The sequence below is a fragment of the Chrysochloris asiatica genome, unplaced genomic scaffold (genome assembly GCF_000296735.1).
Source record: "Chrysochloris asiatica unplaced genomic scaffold, ChrAsi1.0 scaffold00076, whole genome shotgun sequence".
Classification (NCBI taxonomy): Eukaryota; Metazoa; Chordata; class Mammalia; order Afrosoricida; family Chrysochloridae; genus Chrysochloris; species Chrysochloris asiatica.
In genome coordinates, this window is record NW_006408594.1 from 2,987,727 (window position 1) to 3,015,632 (window position 27,906).

A 27,906-nucleotide genomic window follows, 5' to 3' on the forward strand; every position below is an offset into this window, starting at 1 on the left:
GTTCCGACTCAATGGCACCTGACAACAACAACAAGGAACAGGTCAGGGCTTTCCAGAACAAAGAATTATCCAGCTCCAAAATACAATAGTGTTGAGGCAAAAACTTGCCAGAGTACCTGGATTTGAGGCTCAACTCTGTCATTTGCTGTGTGATCCTGAGCTATAAGCTACCTTTCTGAACTTCAACTCTCTCATCTGTAAAGTTGACGATGACAGCTAATAGTTGTTGAGTATTTGTAAGTAGCAAGCACCACTCTAAGCGCTTTCCCCAACATTCCTGAGGCATTCTCTCAATTTATGTTGCTGTTAAGTACCATCCAGTCAATTCCATTTCATAGTCACGCTGCATAAGGTTTCCAAGGAGCAGCTGGTGGGTTTGATCTGCCATATAGAGAAAAATGAAATAAAACAATGAAGATAAAAATAAAGTTCATCGCACAGACCCTGGCACACAGTGAGCAGGAGCACGCAATTAAAAATAAATTACATAATTTAATAAAGCTCTTAAATTAAAAATAAAAAAAGATGAATTGTGTTTCATATCAAAAGTTTGGGCTATAAGTCCACCTGCCCTCCCTACCTAATGAAAATCTGTTTCCGTGTTTAGAAACAACATAATAAGTTTCAATCATCTTTAGAAGGAAAGTATAGGTTCTCTTAATAAGAAAGAGAAATGCATTCTATGGATTTATTTTGTTATCCGAAACTTCTCATACGAAGGAAGATTAAAAGATAATTTTGGGGGGAGGATTAATTTTAAAGAACGATATAATTACACGGTGTGATAAGCTTTACAAAGACAAAGGAGTTATGAATCACTATAAAACAAAACCCGATCTAGTAGCAAAATATCAATTATTCCTCCCTGCCAAAATGTAGAGCAAGTTTCAGAGGCTTTGCCTTTTCTTTAGACATGACTGCTAAGTAGACAAGCTTCTGTATAAATAATTAACATGGAAATCAGTCAAAATAATACCCCCAATGCATATCATTGTCCATACCCAGTATGAGTTTAATATTTGTTGACCAATTCCTACAAGATTCATCTTTGCTATTCCTCTACTTTTTTTTTCCATCAGCAAATCTTTGACTTGACTTTCGCAGACCACTTCCCTCAACCCCATTACTATGATCCTGCACCAAGTCCATTATGACCTCTTGTCCAGACTATTGCAAGTGTGCTAATCAGCCTGTCTGCTTCTGCCCTAATCCACCCTCAATTGATTCACCATAGTTCAGTCATAGAAACCTTTTTTATTATGTGACTCTAAACCTTCTAGGGACTTTATTTTCCTCAGAGGAAAAGACAAAATTGTTGCCATGCACGACAAGCTCTTGAGGATCCTGTGTGTCTCTCCTTCTCATTCTGTTCCAGTCACACTGGTTTCACCTCAGGGCCTTTGCACTTGCTCTTCCCTCTTACGTTGACAAGGCTAGCTCCTCTATTTCAGGTTTTTGCCCTAATGCCACTTGATCACAACACCCTAGCTAACCATATACTTCTTCCCCAACTCTCCAGTCTCCATACCCTTTCCTTGCTATTATTAAGCAATTGCTTAACAGAAAAAGAGAGAAAGAGAAAGACCCCCAATGTGATGGATCGGCACAACGGCAGCAGCAATGGGTTCAGGCAGAGCAATGATTGTGAGGTTAGTGCAGGACTGGGCAGTGTTTCAGTCTATTGTGTATAGGGTTGCTCTGAGTCCGTATGAACTTGATGGCATCTAACAACGACAAGAAGTAGCATAAAGAAGCCATTGTGGTGCGGCAGTTAAAGCATTTCGTTACTAACAGCAAAGTGCCTATTTGAATTTACTAGCAACTCTGCGGAAGAAATATGGGGCAGTCTTGTGCCATAAGAAGTGATAACCTTAGAAATCCTATGAGGCACGTCTATTCGGACCTATTCTGACTCATAACAACCCTGTAATAGTGTTTCCGAGGCTTTACATCTTTGCAGGAGCAGAAAGTCTCATCTTTCTCCCGCAGAGCAACTGGCAGGATCGAACTGCAAATCTTGTAGTTCACAGTCCAGTGTGTAGCATATGGAGCCACTGTGCTCCCTAATGTGTGATGTTGTGTTGAGTACCACTGAGTCAGTTCCCACTCATAGCAACCCTGTATTGGGTTTCCCAGGAGCAGCTGGTGAGTTTGAACCACCAACTTTGTGGTTTCATACCGACATTGCGTTCCAGTGCTTTAGCCCACAGTGCCACACCAGGACTCCATGTTACAGATGTTATATATTCATTTTCATAACCTCTTTAATGGTTGTTGTTGTTGTAGACTCGCAAACCCTGTGTAGGGTTTCCGAGGAGTGGTTTGAGAGTTAGACCTGCTTCTCTTGTGGTTAGCAGTCCAGGGCTTATCCTACAGCACCATGCCAGGACTCCTCTTTAACCATAACAGGTAAGAAAAACACGTATGGCAGTGCTACCTGGCATATAAAACATGCTCAATAAACAGTTTTGTTTGAGGGTGTTTTTTTTTGGGGGGGGGTAGTTCCACACTGTATGCACTCAATGTGCAAATATTGCCACCTATTCTTTAAAGTAAGGAGCTTTGGTAGCGTAGTGGTTACAAGCTGGGCAGCTAACCTCAGGGTCAGCAGTTTGAAACTACCAGGTGTTCCAAAGGAGAAAGATGAGGCTTTCTGCTCCCATAGAGAGCGCCACTATACCGTTCAGAAAAAGCACTTCCGTGTGAATGAAATAGAGCAATGAGCTCTTGAACCCAGCCTCGGAAACCCTATACAGGGTCACTATGAGTCGGAACCAACTTCATGGCACACTACCATCACCACCACCACATTCTTTAAAGTTAGTGTTGTCTACCTCTTTAAAAGTATTGGAACATTATGGTTAAAAGTAGCCATGCTAAAAGTGTCTACCACTTGGGATTTTTGTTAATTCAATAAAACTTTAATCATATGCTAGGTTTGGGAGTGTTGTTGTGAGGTGTCATTCTGACTCAGGGATCCTATGCAGCACAACAGAATGCAACGCTGCCTTGTCCTACAACGGCCTCCCAACTGTTACGCTTGAGCCCATTGCTGCTGCCACTGTGCCAATCCATCTCATTGAGGGGAGAAGGGGGCGCCTTATTTTTTACTCATCTTCCACTTTACCAAACATGATATCCTTCTCCAGGGACTGCTCCCTCCTGATAATATGTCTGAAGTATGAGAGATAAAGTCTGGCCTTCTTGGCCTCCCAGGAGCACTCTGGCTGTACGTCTTCCAACAGATCTATTGGTTCTTTTGGCAGTCCATGGTACTTTCAATATTCTCTTCCAACACCATAATTCAAATGCATCAATTCTTCTATGGTCTTCCTTATTCACTGTTCAATTTATAAATGCATATGAGGTTATTGAAAATACCATGGCTTGGGTCAGGCTCACCTTAGTCCTTAAACTGACATCCTTGCTCTTCAACACTCGAACAAGAGGTCTTGTGCCCCAGATTTGCCCAATCCAACATGTCCTTTTGGGGCTATCATAGACATTTATTGTGTGGTTCCATACAGGATAAACTCATTAAGTGCGAGAAGAAATTTGTTCACTAGTATCATACCCCCCAGAATAGTGCCTCCCCTACAGTAGGTCCTCAAGACTTGTCACTAAATCCATGATGGAGTATCCCTTTGTATCAATGGCCCAATATTGCCCCTCATGAAGTTCCCAAATCCCCTTTCTGCTATTTTTCCTACAGGGTAGGAGACAACAGTCAGTCCCCACATTGAAGGGATTCATATTTCTCATCTTTATGGGAAAAAAAAAAGGGAAAAAGCTGGTCTTCAAGGGTCTTAGCAGGTTGACAATTTTGTGACATTTGGCTAAGTTTATGAAGTCTTAAAGTGCAGTTTCAGGGGAAAGGGAGGGAGGTAGGAAAGAGAAAAGCCAGTTTAGAAGGAAGAGGGCTTAGAGAGCACGATCTAGCCTGGTTTAAAACCCGAACTTCATGCTTTCATTACTTTAGCGTCTGAAGATCATTTCTTAAACTTTAACGTTCAACGTCCTAGCGCTAAGAAGCCTCCACCAGCCTCCTGGAGCTGCGCCCTTTAATGGCGGCGAGGGGCAGCGGCGTTTACCTCAGAAGGCGCCCCACCTATAATTGCTTGTTAGCACAACGTTAACTGTGCTCAGCTGAGGATGGTGCAAATCTACCGTTCAGAAAAAGCACTTCAGTGTGAATGAAATAGAGCAATAAGCTCTTGAACCCAGCCGGGGTACGTCGCCGCCTGACCCAATCCTAAAAAAACGGAACAAGGCGCAGGTATCATGGCTGCCGGCGACAGCGCAGCGTGAGGTAACCGAAAAGAAATGGGACCGGAGCGCGTGGCCAGTCTGGGCAGGCACAGTGCGACGGGACCAGAGGACCCCAATGGGGTCACCTAGGAGCGCCATTCAGGCACCCCTAAAATCCTCCTAGGCTTTTGGCACTTAGAGATCGTGGCATTTGAGGACTGCAATATGGAGGATAGTTATTGTCTCTGAAAGCAACGCCCGGACTCCGTGCCGCGGTCGGAATCCGGCAAAATCCTCTATTCTCTAAACAGAATTCGTTACGCAGAGTGCGCAGCTTCGCAATAGTGGGCCGGCTAACGCAGCAAAGAATGTTACGTCGCTCCGGAGGCTTTCCCTCATCCCCACCCCCACCCCACGTACTAGTTCAGGTGGCTGGAGAACTCTACGCCTGCTACGTACTTCGTGTTTCTTCTACCAACTGGAAAGTGCTCCCATCTCCGCAACTAACGTAAACCGCTTCCAGGAATAGTCTTAGTGCTCTGCAAAGCCCTCGGACTATTCCGAGACGCTGTTTACGTATCGTCTCGGACGGACGTAGCGTTAAGCTGGAGCAGTCTCAGAGGCGGACGCCATTTTGTGCAGTCGCTGGGAGGGAAGGAGACGCTTAAACCGCGGCACTGCCGGGTTTGGGGGTAGCCAAGCCTACCCACCGTTTTTAAAAACACCGATTCTCTGTGTTTTGCTCCCGTCTCCGACGAGAGAGGCGGCGACGGTGGCGTCTGCGACGGGAGACAGCGCGTCGGAGCGAGAGAGCGTCGCGCCTGCCGCCGCCCCTACAGCGGAGGCGCCGCCGCCATCGGTCGTCACTAGACCGGAGCAGCAGGCCCTCTCGACCCCGGCCATCCGTGTCCCTCTCCCAGATCTCTATCCCTTTGGGACCATGCGTGGAGGCGGCTTTGGGGACCGGGACCGCGATCGTGACCGTGGAGGGTAAGGGAGGAGGAGGAGAAGAAAGGCCTTTCATGGGACTGGGGGAGATTGTGTCCGGAGGAGACTGAGGTCTCCGGCCGAGTGGGAGACGGAGGAAACCAGGCTCGCTAGCTACCTTCCTCCCGAGCCCGGGAGACGGCCGGGCACTCCCCGAGATCGCTCCTGAGTGGCGGGAGGGGAGGTGGCGGTGGCCAGCGTGGCGAGGCCCCGGGGGAGCCTGAGACCGCCATGTCTGTAGCCCGGCGCGGTTTACGAGTCGGGCGGGTCAGCTGGACGAGTCGTTTGATCGGCCGCGACCTGCGTCCGTGCGACACGGCTGTTCCGAGACAAGAGGGGGACATTGTCCGAGTTTCGCCAGCGAAATGGCTTCCCTTAAAACAGCATTTTTGTTTTGTTTCGTTATTCCCACTTTCGAATGTGAAACAACGAACTGGTAAATGATGGGTTTTGGGAAGGGAGTTTTTTTGTAATTTTTTTGGGGTGGGTGGGTGGTGGGTCGTTGACTGTGGTTTTACAGGTTTATCTGCTCAGTCTTTTCCCCACTTTGGTTAAAGTTTGAACATGCCACGGTTATCTGGATGGGACTGAACAGGGCATCTCTGGGATTATCACATCTTAATGGAAAAAGCGGCCCAAGCACGCCATATTGATTTGGACTGTTCCTTTTTTCGATTTTTAAGAGTGGTATCTTTTTAGGATGATAGGACTCCACTTAATGCTCACGTGACCTTGGATACTTTACCTTTAAGCGCTTGTTTTCTCATTTAAAGATGGGGCGAGCTCTTTACTTTGCAGTGCTTGTAAATAAATGTTCATGTCTTTCGTTTTGTCTTTTCGTGTCGCCCATACACGAGTACCGGCCACAAGTATAAATTTCCGTTACATCTTCGTTTACACAATAAAAGTTCAATTTTCATCCTGGTAGGAATGACAAGATTTAATCTTAGTGTTAAATATGGAGGGAGTCCTGGTTTGGCGTTGTGGGTGGGCTAATGTGCTGGACTGCAAAGTTGGCGGTTCAAGCTCACCAGCCACTCTGGAAACGCTGTGGGTCGGAACCTACTGGAAGGCACTTATGAATGTTGGCCTAGAGTTTGACAATATAGCAAACTTTAAATGTGAATTTCAGTTCAGTAACAGAAAAGAATTTAGCATTAATAACATCAAGTAGTGTTGAAAATGACGAAGTAATTTCTCTCCAAGCTTTAAACCTCCCTCCACTCCCAGGCCTGGAGAAACCCATGCACAGCTGCCCAGGATCCCTGCATAACAATGTCTACAACAGCATTGTTCCATGATCGCAAAATACTGAAAACAGCCTAAATGTCTGGTAACGCTGTAGGTGTTTATATAATAGAATGCAATACAGTAGCTTAAATGAATAAAACGTTTCTCAACATAATAATCAGATCAAGAATCAAGTTGTGGTCGATTATAACATGTTTAGGAGACCTACCTTGTCGGTTTCAACCCATAGCGACCCTGTATAGGGTTTCTGAGGAGCAGCTGGCTATAGAGATGGTAAGAAATAAATACAAAGAGCAAGGGAATGGTTTTGAAGAATTTAAGGTAGTTATAGTGGTGTGACATGATGCTGTGGGATCAGCATTGGGCTGAGAGTCTTGAGGTTGGCAGTTCAAACCAGCAGCTCCTCGGAAACCCTATAACAGGATGGCTGAGTCGAATCCGATGCAATGGATTGTAACAACTCAAGTTATAGTGGGGGTGGTAAACTTGAAATAGGCACAGGTCTTCAAGGTACAGGTATTGTTTATATACGTGAGTATTTGGTTTAATATTTTTTTAAGCTTTAAGTGGTTACATTATAAAAGAAGAAAATATTTAAGTATATGGCTCCATATTTTGTTTATCTCATATTGACTTCAGAGTATCAGATTAAATTTTTTTTTTTTTTTTAAAGCTGTAAAATTCATTTCAAATAATGATACTTTTAGAGTAAGGTCTTTGTCCTAAAACTACCTTCCCCATGAGAAGTCCTTAATGATTCAATAAAAGCATTAAATGAGCAGTGTGGTTTACCCAGGATTAAGTTCATATTTAAAGGATGGCGTGAAGATAAAAGATTCTCTTAAATTTTAGATAAATAATGAGGGCAATAGGAAGAAAGGAAAATAATTTTTTTAAAAAGGGGGGGACTGATTAGTATAAACTTGGAGCACCCTGGTGTGGCACTGTAAAATAAGCATTGGACTGCTAACCCCAAGGTCAATTGTTCAAGCCCACCACTTCGGAAACCCTATTAGTCGATGAATCGGAATTGACTGCACTTAATTACAAGGATAAACTTGGAAAGCAAACTTATTTTCAGAAGTTCTGTTTTCTCTTTCTAGATCCTTAATTTGTGGTCTGAGCTGGAAAGGACCATTGAAATGGCACTGTCTAGGAAACAATTATCTCTAATAATTGGTCTTTGATCATTTTTTATTTTCTCTGCCTGGCAGTGACTGGCTTTTGCTTTCTTTTTTATATTGAGCTCCTTGTTATAGTATTGTGCTAGCTGCCAGTGGAGGAGGGGAAGGGGAGGGGATCAGCCTCTGTTGTGAGTGGTCAAGTAGGTGAGCAGGAAGTTTGAGGGCATATTAGAGATGTCCTTGGTTGTTGATTTTTTTTGTTCCTCTAATACTCTGGTAGCTTAGTGGTTACGAATCAGGCTGCGCACCTTAAGGTCAGCGGTTCGAAACTACCAGCTGCTCCGCGGGAGAAAGATGAGACTTTCTACTCCCGTAAAGATTTACACTCTCGGAAACCCTGTACAGGGTCGCTATGGGTCGGAACCGACTCGACGGCACTTAACAACAACAACAATTTGTATAACCATATGTTAATGGCTTTTTAAATATCACTTAAGGTTCTAACAAGATCATGTTATGAGTGGGTTAGAAATGAAAAGAGAAATTGAATTAGGGCTGGTGTAGTATCTTACAAGTAAGGAAATATGAGAAGATTATACTATATCAAGGTCAGTTTGAATCGCAAGGTCCGAGTTTCAAACTCAACCAGCCACTCCTCAGAAATCCTATACAGGGCCACACTTTACATAGATTTGAATATGGAAATGAAAAATCATTTTAATGTTAGGGTTCTAGGAACCAAAGATTTTAATTTCAGGTTTGGCTAGATTTGTTTTCCAGCTAAACAAGTGAAAGGTAGATTTAAAGTGAGAAGTTAGGTTTAAATCTGTGGTACTGTGGGATAATGTACTCGACCACGAGGTCGGAGGTTCACATTTACCAGCTGCTCCTCGTAAACCCTTATCAACACTTAACAGCAAATAATAAACAATATGTAGTAATAGTTTCTTCTGCAGGTTCATAATTAAATTGCAGCACCACATACCTGGGCACCAAGAAAGAGGTACAGGGGGTAAAGGTAGAGGCAAAGGTTATAAACTATAAATCTTTGTTCAGGTTTGAATGATAAAGCAAAAGGTGAAAACCACCTCTCCTGTCTTTTACAGATGCTAGCAATTTTCCTGAGATTAGCTACAGCAGTTGTGCTCATCACAAAAACAAGGGGGGAGTGTCAAGCAGGCATTCCAAATTTGTGCTGGCTTGGAAGTATATTTTTCTCTCTAGCCACAATCTTGACTTTTATTTTAGTGTACTTGTTTAAGTGCCATCAAATTGGATCCCACTCACAGTGACCCTATATAGTGTTTCAGAGAAGCAGGTGGTGAGTTTGATGGCCAACCTTGTAGTTAGTAGTCTAGTGCTTATCTTATAGCACCACACCCAATACCCCTTTAAGAGTGTACCAGGGGACTTCAGCAGGAGTCCTGGTGTGGCACTATGGGTTAATGCACCGGACTGCAAAGTCAATTTGAACCGCAAGGTTGGTGGTTCAAGCTTACCACCCACTCCTCGGAAACCCTATACAGGGTCACTACAATAGTAGGGTTTCAAGAGTCCTGGTGTGGCAGTGTAGGATAAGCACTGGACTGGTAGCCACAAGGTCTGTGGTTCAAATCCATCAGCCACTCTTCAGAAACCCTGTACAGGTAGGTTCATTATGAGACTGACCTAATCGACAGCACTTAACAACAACGGGGCTTCAAAAGAGTTTTGTGGGAGAAAGGAATTTTTCCATGAATTTTTTGAAGCCCTCTGTCATAGGTCCTTTACCCTTTACTTTTAGGTCACTTTAGACGTAAACACCAGGACTCCGGTGTGTTGAGTGAATAAAATACAATGGTACAAACCTGTATTGGGAGTTATGATGTGGCACTGTGGATAAGCACTGGACTGCAAAGTCGGCGGTTCAAACTCAACAGCTGCTCCTCAGAAATCCTATCTATACAAGGTTGCTCTGAGTCTGAATCGACTAGACAGCACATAATAACAACTACCTGTACTGAGTACTTGTTATGCCATGCACTGTGTTAAGCAATAATACGCATTCATTCATTCCATCCTTATAGTAACCTATGAACAGGTTGTAGTATTTCCACTTTACAGAGGCAGTTGAAGCACAGAGAAGTTGAGTAATTTGCATAAAATTTATAGACTCAGTTCCGATTCATAACCTGCATAGTTTCCCAGGAGTGACTGTCAGGTTTCTCTTAAATATAAGAATTTTTAACTTTTAGAAGTGAGGTAAAAGATTCTAAAACTGATGGTTGGCTCTTACAAACCTTCACTTGATTTACAATAAAGTTTGTGTGTGTGTTTTTTTTTAATTTTCAGTTTTTCATCTAGTATGATCTATATTCATAAATATCCATTGAAAAGAAAAAGAAGTTTCAGTTTCTCTCCAGCTTCAAATAAGAGTAATAACACTATTCTATTTTGGTGGGAGACTGGTCACGTCTTAGGAGTCTTGCATGGTTTTAATAGTACCTAGTAGTCCTGGTGTGGCACTGTGGGTAAGTGTGCCAGAATTCAAAGCCTTTTGAACTGCAAGGTCTGTGGTTCAACCTCACTAGCTGCTCCCTGGAAACCCTAAACGGTATATTGCTTTTAAAATATTAAATCAACAAATTTTGTTATTTCTAGATTTGGAACAAGAGGTGGTGGTGGGCTTCCTCCGAAGAAATTTGGCAATCCTGGGGAGCGTTTACGTAAAAAGAAGTGGGATTTGAGTGAGCTCCCCAAATTTGAGAAGAATTTTTATGTAGAACATCCAGAAGTGGCAAGGCTGACTCCAGTAAGTTATTTTGTCTTTTGAGTTTTATATACATTACTGAACCTAAAGGGCATATTAAGGAGCCTGGTAGCATGGTGGGTTATGCATTGGGCTGTTAACTGCAAGGTCAGTAATTCCAATCCACCAGCCTCTCTACAGGAGAAAGTTGAGGCTTTTTCTGCTCCCATAAAGATTTATAGCCTCGGAAACAATATACAGGGTCAATATGAGTTGGAACCTACTCGGGGGCACACCACCACCAATAGGCGTAGTGACTAGAGTTTACTTGTGTACTGTTGCTCTGAAATTTTTATTCTAGTGCAGTGGTGTTTTCCATAGCTCCCTGTTGAGACTGCTGATAAACATAGCCAGTTTAAATATGCACCTCATGTAACGTTTGATCCTCATTTGTTGACTTTGCTTCCCAACCTATTTGTCATAGGTAATTTTAATGCAGATTGAGTCATGACTTTTTGTGTGTATAATAAATTATTTTACAGGGGGTCTTAGTATCTACTTTCTAATGTAGGAAAAGGAGCTTCTAATCAGTAACTGACAACATTGTATAAGAGTTCGGTGAACGCACCATATATATAAACAGTGGTTTCTGTTTTCTCATTTGTGACTTTGGATAGTGGTTGTCCAGCTGTATGAAAGTGGAAATGTCTGCATTTTCTGAATAATTTTGCTTACTAACTTGTTTTACTTCATTTTCTTCTATAGTATGAGGTTGATGAGCTACGCCGAAAGAAAGAGATTACAGTGAGAGGGGGAGATGTTTGTCCTAAACCTGTATTTGCTTTTCATCATGCTAACTTCCCACGTAAGTGGTGCTTAACCCAGGATCTTATTTGTTGATTTTTGTTTAAATAACCATGATAATAGGTTATTAAAGTCTTGGGGATTTTGTTGAAAAGACAAATGGAAACTTTTCACAAAGTTAATGTAGGTAGTCCCACACTTTAGATGGGAGTCCTGGTGTAGTGCTATGGGTTAATGTGCCAGACTACAAAGCCAGTTGAACTGTAAGGTCCGTGGGTCAAGGCCACCAGCTGCTGCTCAGAAACCCTATACAGGGTCCCTGTGGGTTGGAACCGATTTGATGGCACTTCACACACAACACTTTAATGTATTCGAGTTATGATGAACAGCACTTAAGCTGTCCCCTTTTTTTGTCTTAATTTATAGTTTTTTATGTATGTGTGACATATTAAGGGGTCCTGGTGTGGCGCTTTTAGGTGGTTCAAACTGAGAGTCGGAACTTAAACAACGTGACATATTAAAATATACCTGTAAGCTTACATGTAATGTTTTCACAAATGCACCCCCAGACAAATGTCATATTTGTAAAGATAATAGTGGCAATAACTATGAAAACCAAAAATGAGGTCTTGAACTTGTCATAACTGACTGGTTGGACTAGAACTCCATTAAAATTCAGAGACTGCCTGTATTAGGACGTTTTGTTTTCTTTTAATTCTTTAAACATTTGTTTAACACTTGAAGTAAATGGCTAGCACGGTGGTTCTGTAGGATAAGAAATGGACTGTGACCCACAAAGTCAGTAGTTTGAGCCCACCATTTTCTCCTCCGGAAGATGATGAGGCTTTGCTCTTGCAAAGATTTATAGTCTCGACAAGGTTGCTATGAGTCAGAACCAACTTACCACCAATAGATGTAAATACATACCTGTTGCATAAAAGGTCTTTTTGTTGTAACAGGGTGTTTTACTATAGTACTTAAGTTTATCATATTGTTTGACAGTCATCATTAACTGTTGCCATATTTTTCTGCCATTCAAAACCGGAAGCTCAATGTCCCTTAAATACTGTGTCATTCTTGCCCCTTCTTTTCTGCCTGCCCTTAGTAGTTGTTGTTAAGTGCCATTGAGCCAGTTCCAACTCATAGTGACCCCGTATAGGGTTTCCAAGGAGCAGCTGGTAGGTTTGAACTGCCAGTCTTGTGGTTTGCAGTCAAGTGCTGATCATACAGCGTCATAGCAGGAGTCCATAGAGGTCCTTGGTAGTAAGCCCTAGTAAACTTTGATCATTAGATTTTTTTCAATGCTTATCTGTGCTCTGATTTAAACTGACGTTGGTTTTTACTTTTTGAGGGTTTCTCATCTTCCAAGAGTTTTGCCTCTGCCTTTTAGAAGCTGCAGAATGCAATTGCTCTGTAAGCTGAGTATCAAACTATGGGTGACTTCTGTGTCCCCATACACTTGCTGTTAGATGCTAGCCAGCACTAGTGACTCAGAAGATTGAGGAGAGAGAAATCTCTCTTAGATAGATTTAAAAGCTGGGTAAAAATCTTGCCTTCAGTGACCCTAGATGTTTTTAAATGTCTGCTTTTAGTTCTATTTACCAGCAATAATGTCTATTCTGTCTTAACAGAGTATGTAATGGATGTGTTGATGGATCAGCACTTTACAGAACCAACTCCAATTCAGTGCCAGGGATTCCCTTTGGCTCTCAGTGGCCGGGATATGGTGGGCATTGCTCAGACTGGCTCTGGGAAGACCCTGGCGGTATGTACCATCATCCTATGCTAACTTATTTTGCTATTCTAGTTATCCTATATATTTTCAATTCTTCGTTAAAACTGTAATTCAGATAATGTGTTGGTGATAATTTTGGCTTTTTTAGTTAACCTGAATCATGAAAGTTTGTGTTTATGTTATTCATCTGTATGATAGTATTAATTTCTCTTGCTCATTTTCCTATTTAAGCATTATCAATTACTTTGATAAATTAGAACTGTTAATGATAATGACTTGGATTTGGTATAATACACATGTCGTTTTTGGTTTTCCAGTATTTGCTGCCTGCAATTGTTCATATTAACCACCAGCCATACTTAGAAAGGGGAGATGGCCCAATTGTAAGTGTTTTCAATTTGTTTATAATGCAACTGCAATTTTATGATTGTTTTACACATTGTGCTTTATATAAGTTATTTTTATTATCAACCCTGTCCCATGGTCAGACAGAGTATTAATCTCTACCTTACTGATACAAAACATATGAGGTACAGTGCATTTAAATTAGTTGCTTAATGACACTACAGCTATTTAATGACTGAACTTGAATTCAAACTAACCAAAACTCCACTGAGTCGATTCTGACTCATAGCAACCCTATAGGACAGAGTAGAACTATCCCATTGGGTTTTGTGTTGGGCAGTTCGAATTTGCCAGTTGCTCTGAGGGAGAAGAAAAATGAAGATTTCTGCTCCCATAAAGATTTACAGCCTTGGAAACCCTATATATACAGAGTTGCTATTAATTGGAAATGACTCAACAGCATGTAAACACCAATCTTTATGAAAGCAGACTCTCGTATCTTCCTTAGTGAGTTTGAACTGCTAACCTTACTGTTTGCAGCCCAGCACTTAATCACAGAGCTGCTAGAATTCCTTCTTTCAGATTGAAGTTTGTTCTGATTCTACAAGCTATGCATTGTTGTTAAGTGCCTTTGAGTTGTCTTCAATTCATTGTGACCCTGTGTAGGGTTTCCGAGGAGTAGCTGGTGAGCTTGAACTGCAAACTTCGTGGTTCAAACCAACCTTGCAGTCTATCCAGCACATTAATCTGCAGTGCCACACCAGGACTCTACACACTAAGCATAGTGTGTTCATATGTAAGCATTTACTGTACACCAAGTTCAAGTGCAATGCGTAATTGTTGGCTGTGCTTACATATTGTCAGAAACACAAGACATATGAGATTAGGTCCCAGCCCCCTGGATCATAAAGTCAGATTGGGGATATGTGTTCTTTGTGATTAAATAATACTAAATAGTAATAAATGTATGTAAGGCCACATGATTTTCTGGGTTGATAAATGCCATCAAGTTGGTTCCGACTCTTTTGTTGTTAGTTGTCATCAAGTGATACCGACTCATAGCGACCTTATGCACAGCAGAACGAAACAGTGCCTGATCCTGGGCCAACCTTGCTATTGTTGCCATGCTTGAGCCCTTTGATGCTCCTATACTGCCAGTCTATCTCGCTGGGGGTCTTCCTCTTTTTTTTCTGACCCTCCACCCTACCAAACATGATACCCTTCTCCAGGGACTGGTCCCTCCTGACAAATGTCCGGAGTATGAGAGACGGAAGTTTGGCCATCCTGAGTTCCAAGGATCACTCTGGTGTACTTCCAACACAGATCTGTTGGTTCTTTTGGCAGCCCATGGCACTTTCAGTTGTCTCCTCCAACACCATAACTCAAAAGCATCAGTTCGTCTATGGTCTTCCTTACTCACTGTCTAGTTTTCGCATGCGTATGAGGTTATTGAAAATACCATGGCTTGGGTCAGGCGCACCTTAGTCCTCAAGCTGACATCTTTGCTCTTCAACACTTTAAAAAGGTCTTGTGCAGCAGATTTACTTAATGCAATACGTCGTTTGATCTCTTAACTGCTGCTTCCTTGAGTGTTGATAGTTGATCCAAGAAGAATGAAGTCCTTGACAACATCAGTCTTTTCTCCGTTGATAAGAATGTTGTTTATTGGTCCAGTGGTGAGGAGTTTTTGTTTTCTTTACATTGAGATGTAATCTATACCGAAGACTGTGCTCTTTGATCTTCATCAGTAAATATGTAAGTCCTCTTCACTTTCAGCAAGCAAGGTTGTATCCTCTGCATATCGCAGGTTGTCAATGAGTCTTCCTCCAGTCCTGATGCCATGTTTTTCTTCATATAGCCCAGCTTCTCTGATTATTTGCTCAGCATATACAAGTTGAATAAGTATGGTGAAAGAATACAACCCTGTCGCAAACCTTTCTTTATTTTAAAACATTCAGTGTTCCTGTCTTCTGTTTGAACAACTGCTTCTTGGTCCAGGTACAGATTCCTCATGAGCACAATAAAGTGTTCCAGAATACTCATACTTGGCAATGTTGTCCATAGCTTGTCATGATACACACAATCAAAAGCCTTTGTGTACGTAGTCAATGAAGCACAGGTAAACATCTTTCTCATAGTCTCTGCTTTCTGTCAAGATCCATCGGACATCAGCAATGATATCCCGCATTCCATGGTCTCTTTTGAATTCAGCTTGAACCTCTGGGATTTCTCTGTCAATGTATGCTTGCATCCGTTTTCTGTATTACCTTTAGTAAAACTTAACTCACAAGGGATATCAAAGAGATTGTCCTATGATTTCCATATTCTGTTGGGTAACCTCTCTTTGGAATGGACACAAATACGAATCTCTTCGAATCAGTCTGCCAGATAGTTGTCTTCCACATTTCCTGGCAGAGATGAGTGAGTGCCTCCAGTGCCGCCTCACTTTCTTGAAAGATTTCAGTTTTTATTCCATCAATTCCTGGTGCCTTGTTCTTTGCCAATTCTCTTAATGCACCTTGGGCTTCTTCCGACTCATAGTGACCCTGTATTGGATTGGTGGGTTTAAACCACCAACCTTCTGGTTACCTGCTTGTTTCTTAAATTAAACTTGCACTTACTGCAGGCATTCCTTACATTAAGAACAAGATCTGTTCCTGGGAGTGTCTTTGAAAAGTCACCTTGCGTTTGAATCTCCTGCTAAAGCTTTTTCTCAGCCCCTGATTCCCTCACCTCTCCCTAGTATGCATATACTGCCTCTAAGAATGAATGAGGCTCGTTTGTGTGTCTTTTAAGAGCTTGTATGTTGGTAGGAACAAGTGCCTACCCTTCTTTTTTAGCTGTACTTTAGTACAAGAAAAGTCCTCAAGCCTTTCCCATGGTTTAAAAGCTGCATAAAAGTGAAGGTGATTGTGATGAAGAATTGGTTGTGAGTAGCTGGTGGTTCTGCTTTGAATATGTGTAGCTTTGTTCTACACTGTCAAAAATTCAGGTTCATGCCTCAGGCTCTTATAATGGCTCACTGGTGTGACATTGCAGGATAAGCATTTGACCACAAGGTCCATGATTCAAACTTCACCAGACATTCCTTGGAAACCTTATACAGGGTCTCTTATGAGTCAGAACTGACTTGATGACACTTATAACTGCAAGCCTCTTTCAAGTCGCCCATCCTGTATTTCAACCTATTATTTCTCATTCAGTTGACCGTGATGCATTAAATTGTAAACGTTCAGGTCTGTTCTTCTTTTGTTACATGTGTCTTACCAGAACCAGTTCAAAGCCATTGCCATTGATAAAAGGGCCAGTAGGAGTTGTCCATAAGTTGGACATATGTAACTCAGGCACTGCCTGTACCAAGGTTGGCACCTCAAATATAACAGCCACTCACTCCTTGGAAACCCTATATATACATAAGGATTGCTTTGAATTGGGACAGACTTGACAGCACTTAACAGCAATATACACAATATTACAGTACGTCTCATAGTCATGTCTTAGGCCTTGTTTTCTGGAGAAGTAAAAGCAGTGAAACACACACACACACACACACATACATACATACATATATATTTGTATATATAGTGAGGGAGTCCTGATGTGGTGCTGTGCGTTAATGCGCCAGACTGCAAAGCCGTTTAAACTACAAGGTCGGTGGTTTAAGCTCACCAGCTGCTCCTTGGAAACCCTATACAGAGTCACTATGGGTCGGAATGGACTCGACAGCACTTAACAACATACATAGAGAGAGATGTTTAATATTGAGGAAATAACTTACAATTATAGTACAGACCTCCAGTAGAGGAGAGACCTCTTTGCCTTGTGTCCATTATATTGGAAGCAGGCCACACCCCCCAAGGAAGCAGTCTTTTAGTTGATTGCCTACTCATAACCGCTGATCATAGTTAGCTCTATATTAGGTGTTCTCACCATGAGAATAAGTATATCTCAACTGCTAAAACTCTAATCAATTATAGTCACAAAAGTAAATAATGTATTATTAACGTATGGCTAATAAATTCCAAACTAGTAAACTGAGTAAGATTCATTGCATTTTATTAGTATTGGTGTTCTGGCAAGTATGTCTGATCATACATATGTAAGTTGTCATTGTTTTTACCTAATCTGCCTGATGAAGAACTTAAGCCAGAAGTTGGAAAGATGTCAGCTCTGCCATTTGCTAGTTCATCTGTGTTTCTTACTGATATCTAATCTGTAGTTTTGTTGTAGGAATATTTAAAGGCCACTTTATTTTGTCCAAGTTGTATAGTTAACTAGATAAGACAATCTGTAAATCTGCTTCAACAGCACACATAGACTAAATACATTGTAATGTGTCGAAAGTAAACAGTGTGAGGGTGCCTGTGTCATTCCACTTAAGTAATAAATGCTTAAGCTTTAATGTGGCACTATAGGATAAGCAGTGGACTGCAAAGTTGATTTGAACACAAGGGTCAGTGGTTCAGACCTCACCAGCTGCTCTTTGGAAACCCTGTACTGGATTGCTGTGATTTGGAACTGACTCAACAATGCTTAGCAACAGTATTTCCTTACCACACTCCAGTGGACTTGTCTTATGTTCCCTGCCCCCTAGTCCCTCACCCTATCACACATACTTTGAAAAGTATCCAGTAAGACAATGGAGAAAGATTTGCTTTTTAGTATTTCATTATTTTTGCTCTGTTTTGTTTCAGTGTCTGGTTCTGGCTCCTACCAGAGAGCTTGCCCAGCAAGTGCAGCAGGTGGCTGATGACTATGGTAAATGTTCTAGATTGAAGAGTACTTGCATATATGGAGGTGCACCTAAAGGCCCCCAGATTCGAGACTTGGAGAGAGGTAATGAAGATATTTTAGTATATAAATGTTTTTCATTTTATATCAGTTAATCTGTTTCTATGAGTGAAATTGAATAGGACAATCGTGGGTATTTATCCAGGGGATTGACTTTCAGCAGTTTAGAAATTCATAGATATGGTTCAAATAGCTATTTGGAGGAGAAGAGTTATGGCTAGAGATTCCCTTTTGTGAAGATTTGAGGATTGTCCCTTAATTCTCCTTACATCCTTGCATTCTTTTCCAAGTATTATATTAAAATTTGGCCCCTGCTCCACAGCATTGAATACAGCCACCTGAGTTGGTGCGCCTTCGTTTGGTTGTAGAGGTGTGGGCAGTGTTTAAAACAAATCTTTAATTGGCAAGTTCTTTGATTTTTTTTTTTTTTTTTTAAATATTTTAATAACAGGTGTTGAGATCTGCATAGCCACTCCTGGCCGCCTGATAGATTTTCTAGAGTCGGGAAAGACCAATCTTCGCCGTTGTACTTACCTTGTACTAGATGAGGCAGACAGAATGCTTGATATGGGCTTTGAACCCCAGATCCGGAAAATTGTTGACCAAATCAGGGTATGTAAAACAGATACTTGGTCACCTTGATGCCCCTTGCCCATGACTGTTCTGGAGGCTTCAAAAAGCACTTCCTGTCTTAATAGCCTGATAGGCAGACCTTGATGTGGAGTGCAACCTGGCCGAAAGAAGTACGGCAGCTGGCTGAGGACTTCCTTCGTGATTACACTCAGATCAATGTCGGCAATCTGGAGCTGAGTGCCAACCACAACATCCTCCAGATTGTGGATGTCTGCATGGAGAGCGAGAAGGACCACAAGTATGAATGGGCACATCCATCCTGTGTTATAGTCATATAACCTGTCCATGTCCGCCTGGACAGTCCAGTCTTTAATATCACTGTCAGTAGGGCACTGTGCTTAAAGGCAAGGCCTCTGGATCCTGGGATTTGAATCTGAGCCCTGCTCATTACCAGTTGTCTCATTTGGAATGGGTTACCTTGTGGTGCCTTAGTTTCCTCTGTCAAATGGTGGGGCTAGATGCCCAGGCTTACTGTGAGAATGGTATGAGTTACTTCTCATATGTAGAATGTGTAGGTGCTCTGCATATGTGAAAGAATGTTAGTGAAAACACAGTACCTCTGAGGGGTTTATTTCTAACATATTTTCCACATAATATATAGTTTTTATTAGCATATCAAATGTTATTATTGTTCATCTTGCTTTCAGATTGATCCAGCTCATGGAGGAAATAATGGCTGAAAAGGAAAATAAGACGATTATATTTGTGGAGACAAAGAGACGCTGTGATGACCTCACTCGAAGGATGCGAAGAGATGGGTGAGTGCAGCTCCAGACTGTTAACTCCCCACGGTTTAGATGATCGCTTAATAGGAATTTTTTGCATGACTTTTGTGAATGTTGTGTATGATTTCAGTGATGTTTAAGCATGCAACTTGCTCTTTAAGTAAACGCAGAAATCTGTGTTCATATAGCTTAACAAACTTTACCAGAATTATATCTGGATAACTTTTTTTTTTTTTTTAATGCTTTTTTATTGTGAATTGAGTGAAGGTTTACAGAGCAGATCATCAATAGCACTTTTTTTTAAAGCTTAGTTTTCCTTATTTTAAAAAAATAAGCATTCTTAAAATATTGGTCACTTCTTTTGACAGTTGGCCAGCTATGTGTATCCATGGAGACAAGAGTCAACCAGAAAGAGATTGGGTACTTAATGGTAAGTTCACAGCTAAGCATTTTCACTTGACTTTTTTTATAAACAAAAACCCATGCTCTATTTCAGAGCTCAGAAATTTTCTATAAAGGACTATTGTTAAGTGCCAGCTCGTCAGTTTTGCTCAATAGTGACCCTGTATAGGGTTTCCAAAGAACAACTGGTGAGTTTGAACCACCAACTTTTCAGTTAGCAGTCCAGTGTTTATCCTATGATGCCACACCAAGAGTAGATACTGAATATTCTCTACTTCACATGAAGTTTCATATGGCAGGGTCCCTTGCAGGGATTCACCCTATGTCTGCCCTCGTAGTGCAAAAGCAGCCATAGACTCTACATAAAGAAGTGGCCTGGCTATTGCAGTAAAGCTTGATTTGTCAAAATAGGTATTGTTTGCCATAGTTTGCCTATCCCCTGCTCTAGTTCATTGCATTTAACAAGGTGCTTTGGGAATGTCTCCATAGTCCTCTAAGGCACACTTTTTCAGAGTCTGCTTGATGGCCATGAGTTTGGGTTTGGTATACTTGTTTACAATTTCTACTCCTCCTCCTTTATTTACTAGGTTCTTATCTTCAGTAATCCCCTCACTCCTCAGTGTAAGAGTAACTACCTCTATGAAATATTTGTTACTTAAATTTTTAAGGGAAAAGCCCCTTGATCCTGAAGTCATGTTGTAGCCTAATTTTTTCTAACCCTTCTGCTGATCAAGAAGGTCGACTGAAATGAAAGAGGCCTTCTTTAAGAGCCCTGATGGGGCACTGTAGGGTAAGTTCCGATTGCCAACTGCAAAGTTGGTTTTAAACCCACCGGCTGCTCTTCGGAAACCCTGTATTGTAGGTTCACTTATGAGTTGGAATGGACTTGACAGCATTTAACAACCACACATGTATTCATCTTGAGAAAAATAATGCTGCTCCTTCTGTTTCACATTGCTTAAACTTCCCTGTCTGTCTGACTCCACCCACCACCTTTTTTATTTTTCCCTTAGGGAGATAACTTCAGTGTACCCTAAAGGGAAAGAAAATCATTAGTTTTGTTTACAAATTGCCATATCACCCTGGTATGGTGCTGTAGGATAATCAATCACTGGACTGACTGTAGTTCAAACCCATCAGCATTTCCTCAGAAACCTTACACCAGGATCTCTATGACTCAGCAGCACTTAACACCATTTTATAAAATGTGTATTATTACTTGAGAGAACTTTTTATCTGTTGCTCTTCTGCTAGCAGTGAGAATAATAAAGAATTTTAAATGAATTACTAGTTTTCTTCTCAAAGAGATTGACATTTTGAAACCGTTGCTTAGAATTTTAACATGTGTCAAAAGGCCAGATCTTTGGAAAAGCGTGTTTGATTATATTTTAAGACACGTCACTTAGCTTTGATTGTGTAACCTGGATCTCATGGCACCATCCTTATTTTGCAGAGTTCCGATCTGGAAAGGCTCCCATCCTCATTGCCACGGATGTAGCCTCCCGAGGGCTAGGTTTGTATAGATAGGTGTCTCTGTTAATGGTGTATATATACTTGTTTTAAAGATTTGTTTGTTGATTCAAATTAGAGTTGGATATATATATGTGTATTTAGATAAATACTTAAAAGAGATCAATACAAAGAGTGATATCTCCTACTTTTTTTTTTTTCCCTTAATATTATTATTATTTTTTTTTTTTTGCCCTTTTTTAATTTTTGGTTTCTTCCTGCTCCTAATAAACAGGCTTTGGTCTGCAGCAAGGCCTAGGCATGACTATTCAGACAGAAGGAAAGGAGACATTTCGTTGAACAGCCCAACTTCTTGGCTTTGTTTTCTAACTGGATAGAATGAGTGGTTGAATCTAGCTATTATGCACTCATTCCTTCAGTTGGATTCTTTTTTGTATACCAAATGTATCTATATACCTGGTATGTACGGAGGTCTAGTGCCATGAATGCTGGTGGCATATACTCTTGGAATTACTAAGTTTATAATATGATACCATTCAGCAATTAAAACTGCCTTGCCCAATTTTCTTGCTGAAGTAAAATTATCATGGACACTGTTCTCTTTCCTCTGACCCTTAACTTGCATCATAGATGTGTTCGCTTCCAATTTAAAATTTATTCTTACTGTGTTTACTACATGATGTAAAATGTATACAGCTATTCTCAAGTACTTTATTTAGCCCATTCTGAGCTAGTCAGGACTAAATTAAAACACTTTAAAAAATAAAATTATGTCACAAGGAAATTTTCAAGCTATTGACAGGCATTTAATTTCTTGCCCAGTGAAGTGAGAAATACCATATTTCATTAGAATATTTATCATAAAAAGGACAGGTATTCAAACTGGACTTAAAAGAGTGATGACTTCTTATACATTGCACTCATCATTCCCTCCTTCAGAGGTGGTGACCTGCAGCCATGACTGAACATGTCTCTGCCCTCTGAGGTCATGTCTGGATCTGTGCGCTTAGAACTTGGGCCTGTTGGGAGAAGAGGCTGAGGCCTGAAAGCATTTTACAGAGCAGCTTTCAGTAATGGTGGGTTTGAACAGGCTTGCTATGTGCTGGTAGCTTCTTTGTGCATCTTGCCTAGACAATTAAACTATATTTGCTCCATACTCCTCCTCCCCCCCATTCCTAAACCACCTCAATTGGCTACCATTAGAATAACTTAGACTCTTCACCCCACCCCCACTCATCCAGATGAGGGGAGAGGGAAGGTACCAGAGTCTGTTTCTTGTTACTCAACTTTAGTGCTTGTTTTGGGCCCCTTTGTTTGCTGCCTTGTAAAACAAAAGGAGGGAGAAACCCCACCAAAAATGGCAGAATTCTGACCAAGGTCCTACAAGCTACTGGAAAGTGAAGGCTTCTACCTCATAGACAGGGGTGCGCTTTTGAGCTGAGTCACCAGGCCTTTTTTCACTTCCTGTCGAACGATGGCCTCTTAAATGTTCCCTTCAGGTAAGTTCTTTGATATTCCCATCATTTTGTTACAATTATCCTCAGGAAACCACTACGTTTCCACTGAGATATTTTTCCTTTTTTTGTTTTTCTGTTTTTTGTTTTTGGGTTTTTTTGTTTAAATTACACACTGTTAAACTTAAAGTATTGAACTTATTTTTTGTTTTGTTTTTTAACAGAAGCTTTGATATCAGCTGCACATCACTCAGTACATGGCTGAGGCAAATCTACATTGGCCCGAAGCAGCTCTAGATGAGCCTGTTGGCTAGTCTTAGGCATCCCTTCCAATCAGTGATTGGAGATTCTGGCCATGTCATAGGGCTTTTTGATGTCAGACCAAAAGTTATCCCAGGCAGCTGGCCACCACGTAACGTTTCCGTTTCCTACCCTGCTCCAGCATCTCCTGTAAAGGCAACAAGATAATCTTGTGGCAGTGTGCACGCAGGCCATCAGGGCAGGCTAGACTGGAGAAAACCAGATTCTGCGTTTGCTCTTATGTACCTTCAGCCAGCTTGTGTGTGCGCACACAGGACATCTTTATAGTCTGAAGAACTTTGCGCTCTGTCTACTCCCCCATTGAGCCCCTCCAGCCTCAGTTCTTTCTGCTAGGAAAGCCTGCTGCCGTGTACCCAGTGCAGGAAGTCAGCTGGCTCTGCTGCTCATGGTCCTACACCGTGGGATTGAAGATGTGGCCTTGGCCTAATGTCCCACCCCTATCTTACATCCATCCCTGCTCTGTAAACTTTTTTTCCCTCGTTGCATCAATGACCCTAGCCGGAGACTCACGCTGCCCCCTGTGATAACTGCCTTCTCGTCTTTCTGGTGTGATTCAGGACTGTAGGGGTCAGTAAAGACTGAGGAGCCTTTATTGTAATAAGAAACAGACATAATGCCCCTTTCTGCACAGACCCTTAAACAGTAGTAGAATTTTTGTTTTTTGTTTTTTTGTTTTTGTTTTTTACTTCTCCAATCATCTCCCCTTTCCCCCTGAAATTAATCCTGTCTGGGCAATAGATGCAGTCTGACCCTTTGGATGTAACTTACATTTTTTTATTAATCATTTTTTTCTACAATCACCCCAATTATCCTTGGGGGAGGCGTTGGAGGACCTGAAATTTTTACCCGAACCCAGGTTCTCCGGCGCTTGGCAACCAAATGGGGCTACAGAGAAGCATCTAAGCCAGTTCACAGAGCGAGCGTGTGTGGGGACTTCTCACTGCCACGGACCCTTGATGCATGCTCCCCGCGCTCCAGTGGTCCCGTGTCAGAAGGCGGAGTTTTCGAAAGGAGGCCGCCAAAAATAAAAGGCAAAGAGACGGGATCGGCTGCAGCGGTTTCCCAAAGGAGGAGGGAGTGTGCATCGGTCTGGTAACAAACAGAGAATGTTTTTTAATTATTTCTATCACAAAAATCTGTGTTTTATCTAGGATATTTTCTGAATATTCTTTGTAAAATGCAGATTTTTTTTCCCACAAAACATTAGGCTTCTTTCTGTTATAGTCTTAAATTTGTTTGTTTAAGTAGGTAAAAATATACATTTAGCTGAAAGCATTACACTAACATTTACATATTTTAAGCATTAGGAGGCTATTCAATCCAATTCCCAGCAGTGGACAGAATATTTTAACTTATTTCTCAAGGTTTCATGGTTCTCCCACACTCTGGCTATTTATTTAATTTCCCAGGTCACGTAGACAACGCTTGATAATTGAAGCATGTACTGAGTTGACATAGCCTTGAGTTGAGCAAAAACACCTCATTTGGCAGCAGCTGGGCTTTAGTAGAAGAGTGAAATTTTAGTGTAATGTGCTCTGGTGGTAATTGATAGGGGAAGGATCATTTGGATGTTTCCGCACAGGAAAATAGATGATGTGTACTTATCGTTGGCTCTGGTCAGAGTTTTAAAAACTATAATAGCAAACATTAATTAAATAACCTAAGTGTTTAAAAGTCTCCTCGCAAATGTAATAATAAAGTATGTGAAGCTTCTTTTTTCATTTTGCTCTGTGATTGGTTTAAAGGTAAGTTTGTTATATTATTGATAGATTTTGCCAGGCTTCTCCCAACAGAGTAGAAGTGATTTGGCCTTGTAACTTAACAAGTGGTGCCACTGTTTTGTTTTGTTTTATTTTTACATTCGAGTTTTGAAAAGGTTGGAACTGGAATTTGCTAGTCTGAAGGCCAGTCTTGGTACACCTCCTGTCCATACGTTGATCATAGTACAGAGGAGGCAGGAGTTTGGGGGGCTGGATGGGACTCCCTAGGATTCTGCAGCTGATATCAGATGCCAGCACCTGTGCATGTCCCCCAAATCACTAAACAATCCTCTTTTACTCTGTTGGGATGAGTCTCTTTTGGTTTCTGTTCAGAGTGGTTACTAACTTCACCTTCTCTCCTCTTGCTGTCATCTGCATTCGTGCTTCCCACCTGTCGTTGGCATGTCCTTTACCTTCTCTTTCCCTGCCACCTCAACCTCCACACTGACTCATCATCGTCTTGGAAGATGTGGAAGATGTCAAGTTTGTGATCAACTATGACTATCCGAACAGCTCAGAAGATTATGTGCATCGCATTGGCCGTACGGCCCGGAGCACCAACAAGGGCACTGCCTATACCTTCTTCACCCCTGGGAACCTGAAGCAGGCCAGAGAGTTAATCAAGGTGCTAGAGGAAGCCAATCAGGCCATCAATCCCAAGCTGATGCAGCTGGTGGACCACAGAGGCGGTGGCGGCGGAGGGGGTAAGGGTAAGTCCTGGAACTCTCCAGGTACTACCAAGGTCTCGCTGTGCGCATCACACCTTGTTTAATGTGACATTTAATAATAAGGGCAGCTTTTCATGGTTTTTCTTCACCTCTTGACTTACAAATGTAAGAAAACAGGACATTTTAGGAGTTTGTAGTATTGTCCTGCTTTTGTAGATAATATAAAACTGATCTTTGAAGTACACAGTGAATGTTCAAAATTAAGTTGAATTTTAATGTCTTCAGAAGGCTTACTACGTAGTCCACATTTGACATTTCTTCTGATGAGAACAGTCATTTCACACCATCTTGTAGTATAGAACCTTGGCTGTGAACTGTATTAGGGTCTGAGTTCTGTGGTTCCTAATTTGGTAGTTTGTTGTTTTTACTTCCAACTTCCATGTTGAAACTGTACATCAGAATCACCTGAGAGGAGGTGAAAATACAGGTGGCTGGAGCAAAAACCTGAGCTTGTACATTTGTGAGGTGATTCTGATGAAGCTAGGCTCCTAAAGCAACCCTGGAGACCCAAAACTACTCTGAATTTATATGCCTTTTTAAAAAAAAACAACTAGTGATAAGTTGCCTGCACCTCTTTTGCCATAAAATTTTTTAAGGGTGTGAAGTTAAATTTTAAGTAGTTGAGTATGTAGTCTTAAAATTTACTACAATTGGATATGCAGAGCCAGAGAATCAAATTAATGGATTTATGTCTAGAGCTGACTTAGCTTAAGGTCAGGAAAGACTGTTGAATACTTAAAACATTCAGTCGAGTTTTTACTTCCATGTTTGAATCATGGACTTGGCATTAAAAATTCCATATGTTGTTTCATTAGGAGGTCGTTCTCGATACCGGACCACTTCTTCAGCCAACAATCCCAATCTGATGTATCAGGATGAGTGTGACCGGAGGCTTCGAGGAGTCAAGGATGGTAGCCGGAGAGACTCTTCAAGCTACCGGGATCGGAGTGAAACCGATAGAGCTAGTTATGCTAATGGCAGTAGCTATGGCAGTCCAAATTCTGCCTTTGGAGCACAAGCAGGCCAGTACACCTACGGTCAAGGCACCTATGGGGCGGCTGCTTATGGCACCAGTGGTTATACTGCCCAAGAGTATGGTGCTGCCACTTATGGGGCTAGTACCACCACCACAGCAGGGAGAAGTTCCCAGAGCTCTAGCCAGCAGTTTAGTGCTATAGGCCGCTCTGGGCAGCAGCCACAGCCTCTGATGTCACAACAGTTTGCACAGCCACCAGGAGCTACCAATCTGATAGGCTACATGGGGCAGACTGCTTACCAGTACCCTCCCCCTCCTCCACCCCCTCCCCCTTCACGTAAATGAAACCACTCAAGTGGTAGTGACTTGTGCAGACTTAATATCACATGTAAGGGACTCTGTCCTCCTTTTTTCCCCCCTCTTCTCTCCCTCTTTTCTTTTATTCCTTCCCCCACCCCAACCATTGTGATTTGTCATTCAAGCAGATTAGTTAGAATTCACTGCCAGGTTTCTTCTGCCTGCCAAAATGATCCAGTCTGTAATAACAGATTTTGTAAAAGATATATATATATAGCTGACTGGAAGAGTTGATTTTCTTTCCCAACTTCTTGCATGTTGAGGATATTTTTCATCTTAAAAGACAAGGTATTAGGCCCTTTTATGGGAGCCCATTTTTTGTTGTCCTGAGGGGGTGGGAGTTGTGGGGGGGTCAGAAGGCTGAACTGTTCTACAGAAGACACGGCATCTGTGCTGTGAAAATCACTCTCACTGCTGGAGGGCTGTTCCTGTTCCCATCTTCCATGATGCGGTCTGCTTCTCCAACTGGAAGAGAGTGCTCGGGTCTGCAGATATTTTTAAGACAGTGCTTGTCATTGTCATTTTTTGGCGGACTGCTTGTTTAAGTGCATTTGACCGTTTTTTTAAAAATTCCTAATTGGTTTGTCTCTTACTCTCCCCAATTTACTGAGAATTTAACCATTTGAGTGTCAGAAATGGATTAGCTGAGTATTTTAATTTAAGAGTGTTTTAAATGAGAACCACAGTGTTTACTGCAGTGGTTAAGCTAGCATCTCAGCCTCTGAGTGGAAGCTGCCTTATTCCAACCCCCGATCAAACCAGGGACCATCTGTGAAGTTCATTTTCCAGTCAAACAGCAGCTGTGAACAGAGTGAGCATAAATGCTCATTGGAAATTGGCTTTATTAACCACTTGTCTGTGCATTCATCTGCACTGTAAAAAGCACCTAATTATAAAAAAATATACTCCAAACAGGCAGATTTTTATTTTTAACCTCAGTATTTGTAGAGCTAGAGTGAAAGCAAGTCTTTATCAGCTACTTGGCCTTTTTTGCCAAATTATCTTGAACAAGGAGCCTTAAGGGTTTGTTAGGGACTCTTCATCCCATTCTCTGCAGCGCTTATAAT

General features: G+C 41.6%; 2 protein-coding genes across 3 annotated transcripts in view; both read left to right on the forward strand.

Moving 5' to 3' along the window:
- Nucleotides 1-5,118, forward strand: part of DMC1 (DNA meiotic recombinase 1) — a 108,330-nt gene extending 103,212 nt beyond the window's left edge. The window contains exons 13-14 of the mRNA XM_006865267.1: nt 4,574-4,703; nt 5,008-5,118. Coding sequence (XP_006865329.1) covers nt 4,574-4,703; nt 5,008-5,118 — 241 coding nt within the window. The remainder of the gene's footprint in view (nt 1-4,573; nt 4,704-5,007) is intronic.
- Nucleotides 4,854-27,327, forward strand: DDX17 (DEAD (Asp-Glu-Ala-Asp) box helicase 17). 2 transcript variants are annotated; one of them, XM_006865184.1, is made up of 13 exons: nt 4,854-5,238; nt 10,251-10,401; nt 11,104-11,203; nt 12,774-12,907; nt 13,195-13,260; nt 17,917-18,058; nt 18,465-18,625; nt 18,712-18,884; nt 19,294-19,404; nt 19,740-19,801; nt 21,227-21,286; nt 25,246-25,488; nt 26,322-27,327. In XM_006865184.1, exons 1-13 carry the CDS (start codon nt 5,189-5,191, stop codon nt 26,825-26,827), a joined length of 1,959 nt encoding a protein of 652 aa, XP_006865246.1. In that variant the 5' UTR covers nt 4,854-5,188; the 3' UTR covers nt 26,828-27,327. The 2 variants fall into 2 exon arrangements, with proteins under 2 accessions (XP_006865246.1, XP_006865247.1); XM_006865185.1 differs by having other exon boundaries at nt 25,246-25,482; nt 26,322-27,041.
- The last annotated feature ends 579 nt before the right edge of the window (nt 27,328-27,906 follow it).

What these genes read in the sequence shown, in the direction of transcription:
- DDX17 (XM_006865184.1), top strand. Translation starts at nt 5,189, where the DNA reads ATGCGTGGAGGCGGCTTTGGGGACCGGGACCGCGATCGTGACCGTGGA. An exon ending in AAGTGGCAAGGCTGACTCCA is followed by an intron (nt 10,402 to 11,103) that starts GTAAGTTATTTT and finishes TTTCTTCTATAG; the next exon opens with TATGAGGTTGATGAGCTACG. An exon ending in AAGAGATTGGGTACTTAATG is followed by an intron (nt 19,802 to 21,226) that starts GTAAGTTCACAG and finishes CTTATTTTGCAG; the next exon opens with AGTTCCGATCTGGAAAGGCT.